Below are 23,324 nucleotides of genomic sequence, written 5' to 3' on the forward strand. Positions count from 1 at the left end.
GCCAATTAATATATTAAAAATAATTAAAAGCCAAAAATTATTTATGGTGCAAACACTAAGTAAAGTAACTAAATATTGAAAGATAGATTAGTCATAAATAAAACAATAAGTAGAACGGTAAAAATGGAAAAAAGATTCCAAAATGACACTCAATTTTAAAAAGGCTTAATACATCATTTGCCTTCTTAACTTGTCTAAAAAGTTTGATTGACCTCCTAAACTTTCAAAGTGTTCCAATAACCCCATGAATTTGCATCAAATATGGAATTGAGCTTAAATATAAACCCTCATAGTCACATAGAAATGAATTGAGCTTAAATCTTGCACGAAGTGTATTATAAATATTTTGACAAATATTTCCTTTAACAAAATTATATAATTATCAAAACTTTATTCTTGTAGGACCCAGGAGTTCACCAACAGCTCCACCATTAGTATGATATTGTCTGCTTTGGATCAAGCCCGCACGGATTTGTTTTTGGGCTCCCTCCCAAAAGGCCTCATACTAATGTAGTTGGTGAACTTCTTTATAAACTATGTAACTCTCTTATATCTTTCCGATGTGGGACTTGGGATGTATACCCAACATATTCTTAATAATATATGTATGCATACGTGTGTGGGTCTTATTATAATGTTAAATTTCTGAATAAAATATTGAATTTTTTATTAGTTAAAAGAACTTTATAAAGTTTAAATTACTCTCATATTTTTTAGGACCACTTAAAGTAAGAAATATTGTAATATTTTTAATTAAAAGCGGAGGACAAGATGGAAAGAACGGGACATCCCAACCAGGTTGGCACCTCACAGGCTACCCGAACCTGAAAATAGTTTATATGAACCGATACAAATCATGACTATTACAATTATCCAAAATAAATGGACATCGTTAGAAGTTTCGCGAAAATTTCCTGAAAGGTTTGTATAAATGAAAGTGATATGCGTACAAAAAGGAATAATACAATATGTTCCTCTTAGTGCATAATAAGTGTCTTTCGGAATCGATTTCTCAACTTCTCTAGTAGAGTCACCACTGTAGATATCAAGTCTCGCCTGGAAGACCCGAGTGGATGATACCGTTGATGAAAACGATGTGATTGAAGCCAAAAGCAATCAATCTGGGAATCAAGCTACTCAGCAAGATCAGAACTCGGAAATATGAGAGTTGCGACCCATTCAAAAATAGGAAAAAAGGTAACCGGATTCCTCGCGGGAGACCAGTTGGGTTCGGAACATTGGGTACGATATGAGAAGGCTAGCTCTTTTCCGAAAAAAGTCTACTAGGCACCCCATAATCGCCCGGTTTGAACCACCGGTCTCCTACTTAACACTACTAGGCGCTAAAGGTCTAATTGCATACTCTTTTAAGTTTCAAATACATTTGAAAACTTTTTCTTTCTCGTTTTGAAAACCGTTTTTTAGCATTTTAATTAATAGCCATTAAAGTAAAAAGAATCACCCATTTTAGTTAATGATTGATATGTGCGGAATAGTAAATGCGGGAATTTAAAGTGCGGAAAATTAAATTACAACAATTGGAATATATATATTTACGAGTAATTCTAGCTATATACACTAAGCTAATGTATACATGTAATGAGTCTTTTTGATCTAGGTACAAATAACACCCTCCCAAAATCATTTCTTTATACTTATATACATGTACGTACTATATATTATAGAAAACCTAAAAACCAATTATATATATATATATATATATATATATATATATATATATATGGAAAATAATTTATTTACAAAAATAAGTATAAGGGAAATATATTAATTTGAAAGCCTTTCAATAAAGGAAAATTAGTTGAAAACAATTTAATTAGAAAACCTTTTTATTTGAGAAAGTGGTTTATAAACGTTTGAAATCTAAATATTTATGCTTATATTACATTTTAACACCTATTTAATATATACATACGTTTGAAATCTAAAATTAATATTTACAACAATTGATATAAATACAACATTGACAAGAATAAGCATATATACTAGGCCTAATACACAAATAACCCCTTGAACTTGTGTAAATGTTGCAACTGTCCCCAAACTTTCAATTGTAACAACTTATCTCCCAAACCTGCCTTTTCTGTTATTTAGATGTTTAAGTTTTTGTTATTGTTTTGCATTGCAGCAACACAACCCTTTAAGTTGTTGCTCAAATATAGGCCCGAGGACAAAGGCAGCAAAGAAGGAAAGGCTTCTTCGAAGGTGCAAGTTGCTGAAGCAAAGTTGGATAGTTTCAAGTAGGGGTGTCAATATGGGTTCACGGGTCGTAAATAGATCGTATCGACCTACTTAGGTGACCCGCTTAGGTCAACCCTAACATGACCCGTTTAATAAACGGGTTGACCTAGATAACTCGTTTACATGAACAAATAAAATATGACTAAAAAATTAACATAACTTGTTTGACCCATTAACCTGTTATATATCAAAATCTGTTAAATGGGTTGTATGACTCGTCAACCCGTTAACCTATTATAACAAAAATCCAATAAATAAATATAAAATATTAATTAAAATGTATAATATTCAACAAATATCAAATAACCTCAAACACAAGTAAAAAAAATCTTAAAATAAAGTTAGATTGTATCTTCTCCATACTAATATATAATATTTACAAGCATATACGGGTTAAATGAGTTATATGGGTCGGGTTAAATGGATTCTCAGGTTGGGTCGACACGACCCACCAACACGCTTAAAATTACACGGGTTGCAATTAATACGCAGGTCAACCCGTAACCCGACCCGTTTCATAAACGAGTTAAGTGAGTCGACCTATTTGACCCGTTTATCACTCAAACCCATTAAGACTCAACCTTAATTCGTTTAAGTTGCGAGTTACGCGGGTCCTGTTAGCGGGTCATGACCCATATCGACACCCCTAGTTTCAAGGCATCAGACTCGGCACACCAGAACCTTGGAGGCCTGAAAAGTAAGCAAAGTTGGAGAGTCCGTCAATGATTAGTTTCAGTTACCCTTCATTCAACTCATGAAAAGTAAGATAAATGTGGTATGAAATATTGCATGGATCTGTTCTGTTACTGGATGTTTGCAGCCAGAATCATAACCGCGAAAATATAATCTGTAAAAATGAGATGAACACTCTTATTAGAAGGCATTACCAAGGAAAGAAGAAATCTCCAGCCTAATTACTTTCCTATTACTTCCCTATTAATTGCTTTCCTATTCCAGAATTTAGATTTATTTCCTTTTGTTAATTCAAATATTATTTTGTTTCCTTTAATTGTTATTCCTACAATTTAGGGGGTGATATAATTATCCATATAATTTAGGATCTAGAACTCTCTTGTATCTGCAGCCTATATATATAAAGGGGCCTAATGCTTCCCCAGCCCCCTTAACTTGTCCAAATTGGTCATTTTACCCCATCAACTCATCGAATATCCTATTTACCCCCCTTAACTCCATAAAAGTGGTATTTCTCACCCCCTCAACTTGTCCATTTATCCCCCCAACTCATAAAATGTTCTATTTACCCCCATTAACTCCATAAAAGTGGTATTTTTCACCCCCTTACAATCCGTTATCGAAGCCTAAATTGGTAACTTTTTTTAAACGTTAAACCTATATTTATGTTATTTTGTAAGTGGAACCTAAATTGATACTTCTCCAAAAATCATAGGCCTATTTTTTATTCGTTCTTTCTCTTTTCAACTTTTTTGACTACTATAAAGGGATAAGAAATACAATTTTTATGGAGTTAAGAGGGTAAATATGATCATAAGTGGTGAGAAATACCACTTTTATGGAGTTAAGGGGGTAAATAGGATATTCGATGAGTTGAGAATGGCTAAAATGACAAATTTGGACAAGTTAAGGGGTGAAAAATATCATTTTTATGGAATTAAGGGGGTAAATAGGACATTCGATGAGTTGGAGGGATAAAATGACCAATTTGGACAAGTTAAGGGGGCTGGAGAAGCATTAAGCCTATATAAAGGCTTTTCTATTCAATAAAATATCAACTTTTATTTTCTCAAAAAATTCAGAATTAGAAACGGGGCTCAGTCAAGGACGAGTCTGCTTTTGTCAATTCAATATAGATCCAAAGAAGAATTTTGTGGTGTCTAGACATGTGACTAGATCCTACACCAAGATTCATAACATAAGTATGAAAAATAACTCTAAAGCATTTCCTTATGGTAAGGGCTCAGATTTAGTACCTTCTAATCGGAGAATGAAAGGGGTGGAAAATGCCTAAAATTAAAATGTTGCTTCTATAAGTTATTAAATGTGTCTATTTTAGTTGCTGTAATTTAGGATTGAGTTATTTGAGTGAAATCAATATAAGATTTGCAGTAAAGTCTTATGATTCAGTTTCATTGATATTACTTTCCTACAACTTCTCTACTACTTCATGGCTTTAGGCATGTTTAGTTTAGTTTCCTTTATATCTTTTTGTATTTACAAACTAATGGTTGATAATGATAGATAACATCTCTGATGCTGATGCTCTTGAGTTAAATAAGGGGTGATGAAAACAAATTATATAAATTTGTTTCTGGTGTATTGAGTCTGAAAAGTGAATTACATAAAATGGAGATTTACATAGATAGGAATATTATATGCGTGTCTAGTCAGGGTTCATAGCCAACAAATTCTATTCTGTGTTACACACCATTGGCTTTAGATAGGAATATTTTGTGATTCCTTATGCAGATTTCATCAAGACAACATTTGCTATAACTTCAATTCTTTAATGCAATGGAAAAACTTCAATTCTCATTACTCCATTTAGGAGATAAGATTATTACTGAACTGTAACTTCATAATTAGTTGATTTTCTCCTAACTTAAGGCATATTGATAAGAATACCAAAGCATAATAAGAAGACATAGATAAGATATACAACTTGTTGGATACTTTCTTAGGGCATGTAGCAGTAATTTTTTTTGGAAGAATGAAAATATTGATGAATTCAGTAAGTGAAATGTCATATTAAGCAAGAAGTTGAGATGGCGAAAAGGTCATTTTAAGTATTGAGACGGTGGAGAGGTTGTTTTGGAAGTTATGGGGAGTCATTAGACACGTGTAATTAATGACTACGAGCAGCAACATTTTAGGCATTTTAGTCATGAGTCGTTCACCAATCTATGATCAAGGGGTTCTGGTTTGTCTGAAGTTGTTGATATTATGCATGAGTTAGAGCCCCAAAACAATAGAATCACTCAATCTCTTGAGGATGAGGAATACAGATTTTATTATTGTATTGAATAAGGTGAAGTTATCATCATCAATAATTAGTTCTGTACAACATTTTCATTTGTAAGTTTATAATTATCTTCTCGATTTTATCAGGTAGACAGACTCTATGGATGGAAAACTTATAGCAATTTACCATAGTAACGGCAATGAGGCCACAAACAACAGATGTGCAAAATGAATTTAGCAGGAGGGTCTCAAATCTATTGTAATTTAACTCTTTGCTTGACTTTGTAAATCATGCAGAGTTTACTATCTTTTACTAAAGTTATGTTTCTTTAAGATTATAACTGAGTTCATGGAGCAAGGTTTGAATACGCAACTATACTATAAAAACAAGGAAATGGGGGAAACTTTTAGTATTGTTCCTACCAGTGCTATTACGTACTTATTGACCATTCTCTTTTATAAGCATCATTGCTCAATAGACTTCCTTTAAGGGTTTCTTTTTCCCGTTTTTTTGGTTTCCTATTGTTAGGTGCTAATATACTTCTGCCTGTTTGGTAGTGGAGAAGGCATTCCTGATGTGTTGTTATTATTACTGGTTCAATGGACACATAAAACCATGGTTGAGGAACTGACATTTCTTAATGAAGTGCAGATATGTTTGTCTAGTTCTGATTGTAGAAAGCAACCAAATTCCTTAAGAGTGCAAATATCTGACTGTTGTTTGGTATCATGTGTCAGTGTACAATGTTGGAGGTTAAAGTTGTCGAAGGCCATAGAACAACAATTTATGTTGTATTGATCAATGATATGCTTCATGAAGGAGGTCAAATTGTTGTTTGTGGCTTGCAAGTAAGCACTAGGCTCGAACCACCTCTGTTCATTTTTAAATATGTTGTAACCGTTGATTCTAACCATGTTAATCAAATTATCATTCTAGGGGCCCATTGTTACCCGTATTCAAGCCTTACTGACGCCTCACCCAATGAAGGCATTCCGAGTTAAGGGATGGAAGTTAATCTGCACTGATTAGTGTTTGTACTCTTTAATTACCTTCTCCAAATCTAAGTTTTACTAGACTGTATCCTTTGAAATATCTAGAAAGGTAATTAAAGAGTACAAACACTACTCACTGCAGAAAAACTTCCATACCTTAACTCAAATTTCCTTCATTGGGTGAGGCGTCAGTACGGGTTGAATGCAGGTAACAATGTGCCCCTGGAATGATAATTTGATTAACATGGTTAGAATCAACGATTACAACATATTTAAAAATGAACAGAGGTGGTTCGAGCCTAGTGCTTACCTGCAAGCCATAAAAAACAATTTGACCTCCTTCATGAAGCATACCATTGGCCAATACAACATAAATTGTTGTTCCATGGCCTTCGGGAACTTTAACCTCCAACGTTGTACACTGACACATGATACCAGACAACAGTCTTAAAGAATCTGGTTGGTTTTAACAATCAGAAGTCAAGACAAACATACCTGCACTTTATTAAGAAATGTCAGTTTCTCAACCATGGTTTTCTACGTCCATTGAACCAGTAATAATAATAATTCATCAGGAATGCCTTCTCCACTACAAAATAGGCAGAAGTGTATTAGCACCCGACAACAAGAAACCAGAAAAACGAAGAAAAAACCCCCTTAAAGGAATTGGTTCTAGAGCAATGATGCTTATAAAAGAGAATGGTTAATAAGTACCTAATACTAGTGGTAGGAACAATACTAAAAGTTTCCCCCATTTCCTTGTTTTTATAGTATAGTTGCATATTCAGACCTTGCTCCATGAACTCAGTTATAATCTAAAAGAAAAAAAACATAACTTTATTAAAAGATAGTAAACTGCATAATTTACAAAGTCAAGCAAAGAGTTAAATTACAATACATTTGAGACCCTCCTGCTAAATTTGTTTTGCACATTTGTTGTTTTGCGATAAGTTTTCCATCCATAGTATCTCTCTACCTGCGAAAATCGAGAAGATAATTATAAATGAAAATGTTGTAGAGAAACAACTAATTATTGATGATGATAACTTCACCTTATTCAATACAACAATGAAATCTGTATTCGTCATCCTCAAGAGATTGAGTGATTCTATGGTTTGGGGCTCTAACCCATGCATAATATCATCAACAACAATTCAGACAAACCAGAACCCCTTGACCATAAATTGGTGAACGACTCATGTAGAAGTTTGTCAATAACCATATCCTCCTTAGCTTCATTATCATCATATGCAGCAGTACCAACAAAACTCACAGGTTCAACCTGTGAGACACTATCTTCACTAGCTAACTCATGTCCAAGTGTGTCAATAAGGCATGGGAAAACTGCTTCATCAGCAACTTCCTTCTCCTTTTCTTCTTCATATAATCAATATATGCTTCAAACAACAGACTTGCTTCATCTAAAGAAGCTTTAAGATTTACATCATCTCAACTCTTTGCACCCAGCATATAGTCGAACACATTATCCAGCAGATGCCACACCATATCATCCTCAACCTCCTCCTTAGCTTTATCAATATCATCTCCTTCATTATCATCATATGCAGGAGTAAACGCAAAACTCACAGATTCAACCTGTGAGGCACTATCTTTATCGTCAAAGGTGTCAAGAACCAATAGACCAGTCTTTGCATCCACCATATAGTCCAGAAAATCCTCTTCCACCTCCTCCTCAGTTTTTGCATCCACCATATAGTCCAGAAAATCCTCCTCAGCTTTATCAATGTTCTCTGCTTCATTATCATGATCAAGCACATCAAAAGCTACTGCCGCAAGAGCAGTAGTAAACACACTACCATCAGCAAAAGCACCATTAACATTAAGATTTACATCATCCAAGCTCTTTGCATCCTCTTTAGCTTCCTTCAATTTTGCATCAACTTTCAATTCCCTGGATCTCTTCCTTATGTTCTCTCTTTCGTGAAGGTCAGTACCTTGGATAAAATGGAGGATCTTTGCTTTAGAAGCATCTTTTTTCTTATTGTTCAATGGTTGTGAGGCTACAACTACAATAATATAACAAGGATCAACAAACAAAACAATAATCAACAAACAAACAAAAAAGTAGGAGATTAAAACCTAATTTGCAACTCTTGCATAGACTCCATTTCTTGCAGGATGAAGAAAATCTGAACACAGACCTGAGTATTTTTGCTACAGAATCCATAGCAATTTCGATTGAATAAACCGAAAAAAAGCTCATTGGTTTGTGTTTGTAGAGTAGCAGTTTCCAAATAAAATTTCCTAAAAAGAGGAAAGTTTTCATTAAAAAAATGAAAGAGGAAGAGGAAGGTAATTGATTTAGGGTTCTTAGTGAAGTGAAGGGAGCGTTCTGGAATAGGAAAGAGTCCGTCATTGATGAGTTGATGATGAAAATTCCACAGTCTAAAAAGGAAAGAGCAAGAGAATTGGAATTGGAAGCTAATTAATACAGATTCTTGAAAGAAGGAAAGGAAATGGAAGGAAAGCGCAACAGGAATTGGAAATGGAAATGGAACCTATTCCAATTCCTATTGTGCTTTCCTTCCATTTCCTTTCCTTCTTTCAAGAATCTATATTAATTAGCTTCGAATTCCAATTCTCTTGCTCTTTCCTTTTTAGACTGTGGAATTTTCATCATCAGCTCATCAATGACGGACTCTTTCCTATTCCAGAACGCTCCCTCCACTTCACTAAGAACCCTAAACCAATTACCATCCTTTTCCTCTTCCTCTTTCTTTTTTTTAACAAATGGAAACTGCTACTCTACAAATACAAACACAAATCAATGAGCTTTTTTTTCAGTATATTCAATCAAAATTGTTACGGGTTCTGTAGCAAAAATACTCAGGTCTGTGTTCAGATTTTCTTCATCCTGCACGAAATGTAGTTTATGCAAGAGTTGTAAATCAGATTTTAATCTCCTACTTTTTTGTTTGTTTGTTGATTATTGTTTTGTTTGTTGATCCTTGTTATATTATTGTAGTTACAGCCTCATAACCATTGAATAATAAGAAAAAAGATGCTTCTAAAGCAAAGATGCTCCATTTTATCCAAGGTACTGACCTTCACGAAAGAGAGAACATAAGGAAGAGAACCAGAGAATTGAAAGCTGATGCAAAATTGAAGGAAGCTAAGGAGGATGCAAAGAGCTTGGATGATGTAAATCTTAATGTTAATGGTGCTTTTGCTGATGGTAGTGTGTTTACTACTGCTCTTGCGGCAGTAGCTTTTGATGTGCTTGATCATGATAATGAAGCAGAGAACATTGATAAAGCTGAGGAGGATTTTCTGGACTATATGGTGGATGCAAAAACTGAGGAGGAGGTGGAAGAAGATTTTCTGGACTATATGGTGGATGCAAAGACTGGTCTATTGGTTCTTGGCACCCTTGGCGATAAAGATAGTGCCTCACAGGTTGAATCTGTGAGTTTTGCGTTTACTCCTGCATATGATGATAATGAAGAGGTTGAGGATGATATGGTGTGGCATCTGCTGGATAATGTGTTCGACTATATGCTGGGTGCAAAGAGTTGGGATGATGTAAACCTTAAAGCTTCTTTAGATGAAGCAAGTTTGTTGTTTGAAGCATATATTGATTATGTGAAGAAGAAAAAGGAGAAGGAAGTTGCTGATGAAGCAGTTTTCCCATGGCTTATTGACACACTTGGACATGAGTTAGCTAGTGAAGGTAGTGTCTCACAATCTGTGCATATGATGATAATGAAGCTAAGGAGGATATGGTTATTGACACACTTCTACATAGTTATTATAATGAAGCACATCATTGACCAATACGACATAAATTGTTGTTCCATGGCCTTCGACAACTTTAACCTCCAACATTGTACACTGACATGATACCAAACAACAGTCAGATATTTGCACCCTTAAAGAATCGGGTTGCTTTCGAAAACAGATAACTAAACATTATCAACTATTAGTTTGTAAATACAAAAAGATATAAAGGGCAGATACAAAATTCTGTTACAAAACATTGAAGAATAAGAAGAAAAAAGACATGATGCCTGCAGAAAAAAATAGGGCTTGGAAAAAAAAAACAACCTTAAAAAGGTTGCATAGCCAAACCCAAAAACCACAGGACACCATTTATCTTCATCTCCTGACTCCAACCCAACAAACAACATGACTATTATACCCTTTGAAGAAACATGACTAAAGCTGAAACCAATGCAGAGATGTGCAAATGCAGTTGACTGTAATCCCATGGAGTTGTGACCATCATCAAATGCATAGGCTAAAGGAAGCAAATAAGGGAGTCGACGATGGAAACAACTCAGAGGGAAAGAGAACTGGGTATTGAACAATAGAAAAACTACACAAACGGTTGTACAGAAACAACTAGCAATGTAACACAAACCAGAACCCCTTGACAGTAGATTTGTCAATGAATCAAAACTTGCAGCATCTCCCTTGCTCTCCTTGTTTGAGACAGTTTCATCAGCATCTCCCTTGCTCTCCTTGTTTGAGACAGTTTCATCAGTGGCTTCCTTCTTCTTTTCCTCCTTCAAATTATCAATGTATGCTTCAAATAGGTGATAAATGATGTCCGCAATAACAATCATCACACACAAAACATCAGCGAGCCTAGTGGCATACTCTTTTTTCTTCTCAAGCATTACACTAACCTGCGCCTATGCCACTGATAGGAATTTTCATTGTCGGTGACTTCAGAAACTCTGGTTGTGCTTCTAATAAGGGTCAACGCTTGAACATAGACCCCCTCACCACTTTTGTCGATTCGGCTCATAACTGACCTCATGTCTTCCATAGCGGATTCCTTGACATCATCCTCTGGTCCAACAACATATGAACTTGTGCCAACAATGGCGTGCTCAAGGCCCTGCACAGGATATAGCAAAGGAAAACCAGAAATTCTTTTCAATAGGAATATATTATGAATGTTACAAATGTTGAGGGTTCAAGCCATGCATACAATGCTACATATTAGCTTGAATCGTCACTTTATTATGCTCTGTTTAATAAATATACCTGAGCAGCAGTCAGTGATCTTGATACCCTGTGCATCTTTGATTTCTTTATGGTGTATGTACGCACCCTGAACATCAGACAACCATTAAATTACCATCTAATTTCGTATAAGAAAGAGAGAGAGAGACAAAGATACATAGGAGTTGGAAGCTATGCCTGCAAACAAAATGATGCCTGAATATTTATATTGGCATAGCCAAAAATAAAGTATTCATATCTGCCATGAAACCGTTTGAACTAAAAGCTCAAGCTGATAGTTAAAGGTCAACTTCATATTAATATCTGATACATCCCACACGCAAATGCCCACTGGGTGCCCATATTACCATTTAATGCAATTAAATCAACAAATGGGGCTAGAACCCTAGACCACTTGGTCAACCTGGCTCCGATACCATGTCATGGAACCAACTGAACTAAAAGCTCGAGCTGATAGTTAAAGGTCCACTTCATATTAATATCTGACAATATCAAAATCAGAAGGATTTTTGGAAGAATTGCCATAGTACAAAACATAAAGTGCAACTACCATAAAGCAGATCTTGTAGTTTCATAAACTCTCAAACAATGAATTGCCAACAAGCCTAAATCAACTGAATGTTGAATATCAAAGAAAGGTAGCAAAATAAAATGCCTCCATTGCAAGATCATTTATCCAAAACAATAAGTTTTTGGTCATGGGTGTAAGTTACCCTTCATATGCCAAATTACCAATGAATTTAACTCCGTGGCATTGAATTCGTTTCCACAATTATGAAATAAAAATGTCAAAAAAGAGTATAACATGAGCCAAGAAGACTTACCAGCCATGGGCGAAATTTTTGAATTAGCCCCTATACTTCTCTGCCTTCGACCAAACCCAGTATACAAAAAAGCCTTCATAGAAAATTAAAAAAAGAAGTCAATGTGTTATCATAGTAACAATGAGGTGTGCATCTTGGTAATTAAATGAACAAGAGCTCACAACACATTGAAGTGCTTGCCTATAACAGGATAATGTTATGAATATAATTGTCAATTTCTGATCCGACAATTCGCTTAACACAATCAGTTTATCAATTTTGTTGCATCTATATCATATATAATGTGGAAGTGTGGAACACATAGATACAGGATAATCCGCTTTGACAGCTCTAATTATTAACTTGGGTACATAGATTACCATGAATATAGGAGGCAACAGTTTTCTCACAAAAATGCATTGGAAGGCAGAATGTCTCCTAGTAAAATAGATTATTAATACCCTTGATTCTCTTTGAACCCTTATTATGAGAGGAAAAACTGAAGAGAAAATAAATGATGCATCATGAGCGAAAAAAATAGATAAACTTAGTGTAAATGACATCCATGACCCCTCAACTTTCGCCTTTCTTTATGGCTCCTAAACTTTAAAACCGGACATAAAAGTCAACGACTAACATAAAGTCCCTTATAAAAAAATAAACAACCTCAAAATGACTAATGAATACCTTAAAATGGGAAAATCCAAGAATTAATGTTGTTTAGAACGGAATTTTCCATGGAGTTCTTGTTTCGATTTTTCAAATCATAATTTTTTGGAGCTTTCTCTTTCTAAACAACCAATAAGTTCAAGAATTGAAGTTGTTTAGAATTACATTGGGTGTGGTTAAAGGTTCAAGGACTTTTATATCAATAAGAGGAAAACTTCATAGACTTTTATCCAGTGTTGAATTTCAGGGGCCATAAAGATAGTGAGGCAAAGTTAAAGGGCCATGGATGTAATTTAAACTTCAAATTTGACAACTTTTGCTAGAAATAATGGCATAGGAGAAAAGGGAATATAAGAAATGAAAACAATTACAAGATAAGGATAATTACTTGAGCAAAGTGTATAGTTGTTAGGCATGACCCCAAGTCTGTACCAAGTAATTTGACATAAGCCATGGGTTTAAGGGCATTGTTGAACCTGTAATGATGCAGGGGGTGTGAGCAATAATGGGCCATAATCTCCTTTCTTTCTCGAGCACCGTTTTTCGAGAAGAGGACATGATATAATTTCTATATATGCAAGAGTAGCTTTGGTAATGAATCAAAACCAGCAGCAACGCTCTTGCTCTCCTTCTTTGAGACAGTTTCATCAGCGGCTTCTTTTTTCTTTTCCTCCTTCAAATTATCAATGTATGCTTCAAATAAGTGATAAATGATGTCCGCAATAACAATCATCACACATAGAACATCAACGAGTTCCCGAGCCTCTTGTGTCACTTTGACATGAAATGGCAAGATAGTGGCATACTCTATTTTCTTCTCAAGCATTACACTAGCCTTCATAAAATCCTTTTTGTGTACGGGGTCTATGCCACTGACAGGAATCTTCATTCTCGGTGACTTCAGAAACTCTGGTTGTGCTTCTAATGACCCAAGGGTCAACGCTTGAACATAGACACCCTCACCACTTTTGTCGATTCGGCTCATAACTGACCTCATGTCTTCCATAGCTGATTCCTTGACATCATCCTCTGGTCCAACAACATATGAACTTGTGCCAACAATGGCGTGCTCAAGGCCCTGCACAGGATATAGCAAAGGAAAACCAGAAATTCTTTTCAATAGGAATATATTATGAATGTTACAAATGTTGAGGGTTCAAGCCATGCATACAATGCTACATATTAGCTTGAATCGTCACTTTATTATGCTCTGTTTAATAAATATACCTGAGCAGTGATCTTGATACCATGTGCAGCTTTGATTTCTTTAGCTTTGATTTCTTTATGGTGTATGTACGCACCCTGAATATCAGACAACTATTAAATTCCCATCTAATTTCGTATAAGAAAGAGAGAGAAAGACAAAGATACATAGGAGTTGGAAGCTATGCCTGCAAACAAAATGATGCCTGAATATTTATATTGACACAGCCCCAAAAAAAAGGTAATTCATATCAAAATCGGAAGGATTTTTCCCAGAATTGCCACAGTACAAAACATAAAGTGCAACAACCATAAAGCAGATCTTATAGTTTCATAAACTCTCAAACAATGAATTTGTCTGGATTAGGATTTCTGACAGTAAGATTAGGGTAGAAAAGGAGAAGAGAAGAATAGAGAAAGAAGAGAGAAGGTTAGAGAGAGATTGAGATAAACAAAGAAAAGAGAGAATAGAGAGAGAATTTAGAAGAAAGAAATAATGATTTGCATAATGAATTGGTACAGTATGATTCTCTTAAATAGGAAAAATGGGAAAAAGAAAATATAGCTAGTCTCCTAAATTCATGGTCCTAATAATTCTAACTTACTTTAAATCACCCTATTAATTCTAACCTACCTTAAATAAGAATAGGAAATATAATCTACCTTAAATCACTCTAATAATTCTAACCTACCTTAAATAAGAAAAGGAAATATAACCTACCTTAAATAAGAATAGGAAATAGAGCTAAAGATGGTAAAGAGCTATTTTAATCCTTCTTCTTTTGCACATATGTGACAGAATTGCCAACAAGCCTAAATCAACTGAATATCAAAGAAAGGTAGCAAAATAAAAGGCGTCCATTGCAAGATCATTTATCCAAGATCATAAATTTAATGGTTATACCAGGAAAATGAGTAAAATTCAGTGGTCATGGGTGTAAGTTACCTTTCATATGCCAAATTACCAATGAATTTGACTCTGTGGGATTGAATTCGTTTCCACAATTATGAAATAAAAATATCAAAAAAGAGTAAAACAAAGAGCCAAGAAGACTTACTAAGCATGGACGGAATTTTGGAATTAGCCCCTATACTTCTCTGCCTTCGACCAAGCACAGTATACAAAAAAGCCTTCATAGAAAATTAAAAAAAAGAAAAGTCAATGTGTTATCATAGTAACAATGAGGTGTGCATCTTGGTAATTAAATGAACAAGAGCTCACAACACATTGAAGTGCTTGCTTATAACAGGATAATGTTATGAATATAACCGTCAATTTCTGACCTGACAAATCGCTTAACACAATCAGTTTATCAATTTTGTTGCATCTATATCATATATAATGTGGAAGTGTGGAACACATAGATCAAATACAGGATAATCCGCTTTGACAGCTCTAATTATTAACTCGGGTTACATAGATTACCCTGAATACAAGAGGCAACAGTTTTCTCACAAAAATGAATTGGAAGGCAGAATGTCTCCTAGTAAGATAGATTATTAATACCCTTGATTCTCTTTGACCCCATATAATATGAGAGGAAAAAAACTGAAGAGAAAATAAATGGTGCATCATGAGCGAAAATAGATAAACTTAGGGTAAATTACATCCATGATCCCTCAACTTTTATGGCTCCTAAACTTTAAAACCGGATATAAAAGTCAACGACTAACATAAAGTCCCTTATAAAAAATAAACAACCTCAAAATGACTAATGAATACCTTAAAATGGGAAAATCCAAGAATTAATGTTGTTTAGAACCACATTTTCCATGGAGTTCTTGTTTCGACTTTTCAAATCACAATTTTTTGGAGCTTTCTCTTTCTAAAAAACCAATAAGTTCAAGAACTAAAGTTGTTTAGATTTACATTGGGTTACCTATTATTGAAGTGGTTAAAGGTTCAAGGACTTTTATATCAATAAGAGGAAAACTTCATAGACTTTTATGTCCAATGTTGAATTTCAGGGGCCATAAAGATAGTGAGGCAAAGTTAAAGGGCCATGGGTGTAATTTAAACTTCAAATTTGACAACTTTTGCTAGAAATAATGGCATAGGAGAAGAGTAGCTAAAAAGGGAATATAGGAAATGAAAGCAATTACAAGATAAGGATAATTACTTGAGCAAATTTTATAGTTGTTAGGCATGACCCCAAGTCTGTACCAAGTAATTTGACATAAACCATGGGTTTAAGGGCATTGTTGAACCTGTAATGATGCAGGGGATGTGAGCAATAATGGGCCAATAATCTCCTTTCTTTCTCGAGCACCGTTTTTCGAGAAGAGGACATGATATAATTTCTATATATGCAAGAGTAGCTGGGAGACCCTCCTTTGGCAAGCAATGGAGTTTGGGGCAGTCCCAAATCCATAAACTTTCAAGAGAGGTGAGGTTTTGGAGTCCCCTGGATATGCTTTTCAAATTTTTAAGCCCATCTATCCAAAGCAAGGTTAGAGAAGTTGGAAGTAACAGACCATCAGCATCAGGAAAGCAAATCACATCTGCAGTTGCGCTCGTGTCTTTAATCGATAGTCGTTTTAGACAGGTCATTCTATGTAGTCCCCATTCTGATATTGGCTGACTCAGATTCTTGCAACCGCTTATTCGGAAAGTAGTTAAGTTTGGTGGCAAACCTCTTGGGAAGGACATTATATTTCCACAATCATGTATCTCAAAACATAGAAGTGATACCAGGTTTTGCATCTCATCAGGCAGATACTTCAAATTTTCGCACCTCGAAATTGTAAAGTAGATAAGAGTTGGAATGGCTAATCCGCCTTGTGGGAAACATTCTAGCTCATGGCAGTCTTTTATTTCTAAGTATGTAAGATGAGAAAGCCTACCATTTTGCAACTCTAACAATTGGTTTGAGCAATAACAAATTGTAAGAGTTCTAAGTGAATCAGGGAACTTGCCATAAGGAAACGGTGCGAGTGATGGACATCCTTCAATAGCCAGCTTCTTAAGATGAGACATCTCATTGATATCACTGCCATGATGTATGATACCCTCGGGTAGAGAAACTAAAGAATCGCAATTCCTGATACTGAGATCTCTAAGACAACTAGGCAAACCTTCTGCAGGAAAGGACATGAGTTTTCCACAGCTACTGATTCTCAAGACTCGGAGATATGCAAGGCTTTGCAGCCCATTTGGTAGCTTGTTCAAGTTTCTACACTTCTCTATGATCAAAACTTGAAGATTGCACGGTAAAATTCCTTCATGTCCCTCTACTAATGACTCCAGGTTCTCACACTCCTGTATGCATAACCGTCTCATGCTAGCGAGCTTGGCTATGTTACTTACATCTGGCCACAAGTGCATTAGTTCATGGCAATCTACAATATCCAGATCTTCGAGTGCAACCAAAGCCGGTAAAAGCAATTCATGTAGACTTACAAGATTTGAGATTCTCCGGATTTCCAATGCTGTAAGGGAAATTAGACCATGTGCATTTCTAAGAAGCATCTCTTGGCATTTTTCAACTTTCATTTTGGTAAGAGATGGCAGGATTTCAGGCAACTCAGTTAACCGCGGGCAGTCACAAATTTCAAGATTTTTCAAGGAAGGGAGGAACTTGGGTAATTTCCCAAACAATTTTGGACAATTTCTCATTCTAAGCTCACACAGATTGGGAAATACTTGTCTAGGCTCTTCACAAAACCACTGCTCCCACTCCACCATATTCGTTATGATCAGTGACTCCAAAGATGGAAAAGCTTTAGAAGAAGGAGAACCAACCCCGAAGAACTCAACACCCACTTCTTTCACTCCATCCATGCCTTCTATGCTCAACTTTCTAAGTAATGGCAGCTGCCCAAGTGGCGGTAGAGACATAATTTTACAACTTTTGAGCTCAAGATGCTTCATTTGAGTGAATTTGGGGTCACCTAACCACAATGGGAATTTTGTTCCGCTATAGAACTTAACAGAAAGCTCTCCTAGATTTCGATGAGGATGTAAAGACGCGAGGACCTGCTGTTCATTTTGCACACCATTTAGACTATCAGTCCATTCCAAGGTTAATGAATCAATATTCTGCTTCTCCTTTAGGTTGACCAGCTCTGAATCTCTAATATTCCCCACATTATGCAACCCTGTAATATGAAGCTCCCCTTGAAGATGAGTTAATTTCATCAATTCCGAAATCCCAAGTCCATGACCTTTTCCTACAACAAACTTAGGCAAGGTCTTGAGGTTTGTCAAATTACCTACTAGTGGTGGCATCTCCTGCAAACTATCAGTGTCCCTAATATCAAGATATTGCAGGTTTATAAGATTGCTGATACCTCTAGGTAACTCTGTAAGCTTCTGACACCCGCGTAATTTCAGAGTTTGGAGGTTGAAGAGCCTACTAATTGATTCAGGTAACTTTGTAAGACCAGTATAAGACAAATTAAGGTACCGCAAATGCTTTAAGGAACCAATAGAACTTGGTAGCTCCTCAATACAATAACCAGCTAAAGATAGCACCATTAAGCATCTTAATCTGGGAACCAAGTCATGCAGCATCTTATCACTTACTTGGTGATAAGATGATGGCATGATCGGTAATGCCAATAGAGTACGCAAATTCATCATTTCATAAAAGACTTCAAATCTTTGAGAGATGTCACAAACATGCCGAGAAAATGATGAATGACGCACCTTTGCCTTTGAACTTGTTGTTGCTTGTAGCTTGTCATCCAGGCTAAAGCATATTTCAGCATTTACAGACAAAGCAAGGTTCCTTATCAAGTCATGCATCACATATCGCAATTTCTTGCTATTAGACTGCTGAAAAAATGATCTTGATAATAAGTCATCAAAATACTGGAGGCCTAGTTCGTAAGTTGGCTTCAATTCCTCTGATCGTCGAAGAAAACCCTCAGCCATCCAAAGTAAAATCAACTCTTTCTTGTCAAACATGTAGTCTTTTGGAAATATTGCACAATACGCGAAGCATCTTTTCAAATGGGAAGGAAGATGATGGTAACTTAACCTTAAGGCAGGAAGAATACCACTTTTCACCTCAGGTAAATCCCATATCTTGCTGTTCAACACTTGTTCCCACATTTTACGGTCTAGTTTCCCTCGCAAGAGGCCTCCAAGGGCCTTAGCTGCCAAAGGCAATCCTTGGCACCTCTTAACAATTTGTTCTCCTATCTCCTCCAAGCTTGAGTGTGCATCAAAATTTTTTGCTCCCAAAGCATGTTCAGCAAAGACAGCCAGACAATCATCATTCGACAACTCCTTTAGAAGATAAGCCGGAACATTACCCATCATTAACGAAACACCTTCATTTCGAGTTGTGATAATAATTCTACTTCCTGGAGCCCCAGCTACAAAAGGACCACAAAGCAGAGTCCAATCATCATAATTTTCACTCCAAACATCATCTAAGATGATCAAAAATTTCTTTCCAGATAAAACCTCCTTCAGTTTTACTTGAAGGGAATCTAGATCATCAGCGTCACAACCTTCCACCCGAATAATTGTTTTAGTTATCCCAATAACATCAAAATCTTCACCCACAGAAACCCAAGCTTTAAAATCAAAACTTAGTGCAGCATCATTGAAAATGAGTTGAGCTAGAGTAGTCTTCCCTATACCCCCCATTCCATTTATGGGAACGACACAAATTCCTAACCCGCTTACTTGAGCATTCAACAACTGAACTACAGCCTTCTGATCTTCTTCTCTTCCATAAACCTTTGCTTCATTGACCAATGACGTTGTGGGTTGTCGTTCTCTCACACGCCTGCCTCTCCCCCCACCACTCTCTTGTAGATTCAGCACACATTTCTCTGAAGTGATCCTCTCCAATCGTGCAGTGATTCCTTCCACTCTGGAAAGCAGTCTAGCTTTTTTATTCATGCCATCAAAACAACTAGGCATAAGTTTTCGTACCCGGCTACCGTTACTGCTGCTAATCAAAGGTTTCACCACCACATCCTCAGTAGCAAAGTCATCAATTACATCTTCCACATCATAAGCCAAGTCTCTAAGCTCGGATACCCATATTTTCACCATTGGGTCAATCAACTGCTTCTCCTCTGCATCATCAAGAACAACATAAATTTTCTTCAGCATGCTCTTCCACTTCTCTATTTCAGCAACGACTTTTCCTTTGTGTGTATATATCAACAAGCCATGAGAATCCAACTTGTCAAACAAGGCCTGCAATGAAGCAGAGAGAATAGCACCTCCAATTGTACTCACAACTTCCATAGCAGAATAACAAAGAAAAATTACAGAAACCAACTAGGGAGAAAACAAATAAACAAACTTGAGAGAGAAAGATAAGCTGCAAATTTAGGCTTATGGTTATTAGGAAAGAATAAATTAAGTAATCTTAACGAGTAACATTTACTACATAATGCAATGTCAAGCCTCTTTAGTGAAAAATAAGTTGTTTTTCATGTTATGGTTATCCTCCGACCTCTAGCGTTCTGATCATAAGGCTTGAAATTGCATATCTTAAGTTAATGAATTTTTTTTATCTTCGCATTAAAGTTTAAAAGCCTAATACATTACCAGCGTTCTGAACTTGTCCAAAATAGTAGATTGGCTTCCTGAACTTTGCAAGTGTCTCACCAACTCCCTAAACTTGCTTATTTTGTATTAACAACTCTCTAAACTTATCCATAAAAATAGATTAGCTCCCTGAACTTTGCAAGTGTCTCAACAACTCCCTAAACTTGCTTATTTTGTAACAACTAAATACAAAGTTTGGATGGCTGGTGAAATACTTGCAAAGTTTTAGAAGTAATTCACTCCTACAAATAACATACGACAAAATTTTGTAAATTATATTATTTTGTACATGGATGCTATTATCTCTGAGTGCTATTATTATTAAAAAAAAAGGCAAAAAGTATATTTAAGCCCCTGAACTTTATCTGTTTTAAGGATCAAGCCCCTGATCAATTATTTTTCCACATTGAGCCCCTGAACATTGATATTGTTATGGTTTAGGCCCTTATTTAACTTTTTTGTCGAGTTTAGGAGATGAGAATATCGATTTGGCAATTCTAATGTTGAAAATCACAAAATGGGAGAGAAGAAAATCGAGTTTGGAAGAATATACTGAAAATTAATTTCTATAATTTCGTTTTAATTTTTAATTTTTATCTCTCCTAGTCAAAGAAATCTTTTTTTTTTATTTGTCCATATCAACAAGCCGAATCGCTCTAACGATGTATGCAGTCCAAACTCGACAGAAAAGTTAAATAAAGGCCAAATCCATAACAAAATCAATGATCAGGGGTTCAATGTGGAAAAATAATTGATCAGGAGTGGAAAAATAATTGATCAGGAGCTTGATCCTTAAAACAGGTAAAGTTCAGGAGCTTAAATATACTTTTTGCCTAAAAAAACGGTGATTAAAGAAAAGTATACAATGTATTTAATTATTGCCCCCCGAGAGCCGCCTAATCTGACTTCTTATGCACAAGTCATCGGTCAATATGCATTTTCAAGCTACCAAGTGTGATATATAGTTGACCTTTAGAATGAAGGACTAGAAATAAATAAGGTTAGGTGAAATTGAAAATTCCATCTACAAGTATCAATCTGCTCTCTTTATCTTAATTTTCCGACATTGAAGGTATCAAATTTCAATCATGAAACATACCTAAATGTACCTCTTGTTCCTGATTTACGTGCTTACTCGTGATTTCAAGGACGGTAACAGCCACATTCCAGTTGGATTGAACACCGTCGCCGGCAGAAACTGAAGCATCCTCCATGTTTTCATTTTCTTTTCCGATAAAAAACTGTTCAGGTTTGGAGGAGGAAAACGTTGCGTTTCGTAAGCGTAGATGAATGAAGGGGAATGGGCTGAATTCTCACGAAGGTGATAATGGGCTTCACCAATTTTAAGGCAGTTGTTTCCAAATTTCTCGAAAAAAGTTTGATTGCCCTAATAGTATTTTTCACCTGGACCCTAATAACCACAGTAAATTTAATAAATTTGGTTCACGGTTAGATGTAGATTGATTAAAATCATAAGGTGGAGATTCAAAGCATTCTAAGGTTTAGATCTGCAACTTTTAAAGTGTCTCTAGTGAACTTTTATAAAATTTATTTAGTGATATGAACTTACATAAAAATATAATCAATTAATATTTCATTACAAAAAAGTAAGTTAAATGTGGAATATGTATAGTACACGTCTTAGATTGTTATTACATAATTTATAAAATAGATTAAAAATGAAGTTCTTATTTGTTCAATTATAAAATTTATTTTTTATAGGATAATGTGCAAAAATACCCCTAACATTTATAGTAAATAGGGACGGATCTACAGTGGGGGCCATGGGGGCACTTGCCCCCACTGAGATCTGAGAAGCAAAAAAAAAAAAAAACTCAGATAATATATCTTTTTAATTTAAAATTTGCCCCTTTACAAAGACTCCATTGTTAGATGTTGAGAGCTTCAATGAACAGAGGGAAGGAGAAGGAAGTGTTAGGGCTTTTAATTTTCTTTCATTTTTGTGTGTATAAAAGTCGTTCCACTTATATGGAACGACGTCGTTTTGTACAAAGAAAAAAAAAGAAAAAAAAAATTAAAATACCTAACTTACCCCAGTTGATCCAGCAGCACAGAGATCAGGTTCTCTTCCTTTCTCTCGATCTCCCTCTCTCACACCAAACCAAATGCCCTAACTCCTTCTCCCTCAATTTCGAATTCGCCCAAACCTAATAAGTTTCGTCTCTCTCACTTTTGGAATCAGTCAATTCGAATCGAAACCAGATGTCGAAGTCTGCTTCTTCCCATATATCTCACTCGTCTCATCCTCGTTGGTGTTCGTTGCTTTGGTTATTTTCTTATGAATTCCTATTTTCTTGTTTTTGCTGTTGAATACTTTTTTTTATTCTTAACTTAATTGTTTATTATGAATTCTCAACTTAATTGCTTTCTTTACTTATTAACTTGATTAGTTATGAAATATGGGTATTTTGGTTTTTTTTTTATATAGTTTGCTGTAATTTTTACTTCGTTGATTTTTAGATTTTGGTTATTTTTATATTTTTTTATTGTACTTTGTTTGTTTGATGTTATACATATATTGAACAATTTATATTTTTGCTGTATTTTTGTTTGGTGTTTAATGTTTTCCATGGATTGAGCAATTTGTATTTTAGTTTTTTTTTTTTATATATATTTAGCAATTCCAACTTAGCAATAGAGCAATATAGAAATTAACAACAATCCAATTTATCTCTTACTAAATTAGAAAGATATTAATTGGCTTAATCAATACATTTTCGGCCTCCTAAACTTGTTTAAGGTGGTCTATTGACTCCTAAACTTGCTTAAAATGATATATTGACTCCTTAAAGTAGAAAGCTATTAATTGACTTATTTTGATATACAGTGGTGCTCACTTGGAACCTGAATCACCAAATAAATTTGATCATTCATCGTTAGATCCAAACTTATTAGGATCATGTGGTGGAGATGCAAATCATCCTAAGACT

At 35.4% G+C, this 23,324-nt stretch overlaps 1 protein-coding gene across 11 annotated transcripts; it reads right to left on the bottom strand.

The window, feature by feature from the left end:
* Nucleotides 1–4,905: 4,905 nt before the first annotated feature.
* Nucleotides 4,906–21,606, bottom strand: LOC136235734 (putative disease resistance protein At3g14460). 11 transcript variants are annotated; one of them, XM_066025648.1, is made up of 11 exons: nucleotides 16,065–20,367; nucleotides 14,915–14,987; nucleotides 13,881–13,955; nucleotides 13,042–13,731; nucleotides 12,006–12,078; nucleotides 11,203–11,269; nucleotides 10,839–11,053; nucleotides 10,571–10,715; nucleotides 6,904–7,165; nucleotides 6,685–6,778; nucleotides 4,906–6,610 (listed from the first exon to the last, which is right to left on the bottom strand). In XM_066025648.1, the coding sequence occupies exons 1-2, from the start codon at nucleotides 20,065–20,067 to the stop codon at nucleotides 14,938–14,940; spliced, it is 4,053 nt and encodes a 1,350-aa protein (XP_065881720.1). In that variant the 5' UTR covers nucleotides 20,068–20,367; the 3' UTR covers nucleotides 4,906–6,610; nucleotides 6,685–6,778; nucleotides 6,904–7,165; nucleotides 10,571–10,715; nucleotides 10,839–11,053; nucleotides 11,203–11,269; nucleotides 12,006–12,078; nucleotides 13,042–13,731; nucleotides 13,881–13,955; nucleotides 14,915–14,937. The 11 variants fall into 11 exon arrangements, with proteins under 11 accessions (XP_065881720.1, XP_065881717.1, XP_065881716.1 ...); XM_066025646.1 differs by having other exon boundaries at nucleotides 4,907–6,778; nucleotides 6,904–7,004; nucleotides 7,088–7,165; XM_066025645.1 differs by having other exon boundaries at nucleotides 4,906–7,004; nucleotides 7,088–7,165.
* Between the last annotated feature and the right edge of the window lie 1,718 nt (nucleotides 21,607–23,324).

This window comes from Euphorbia lathyris, chromosome 7 (assembly GCF_963576675.1).
Source record: "Euphorbia lathyris chromosome 7, ddEupLath1.1, whole genome shotgun sequence".
Taxonomy (NCBI): Eukaryota; Viridiplantae; Streptophyta; class Magnoliopsida; order Malpighiales; family Euphorbiaceae; genus Euphorbia; species Euphorbia lathyris.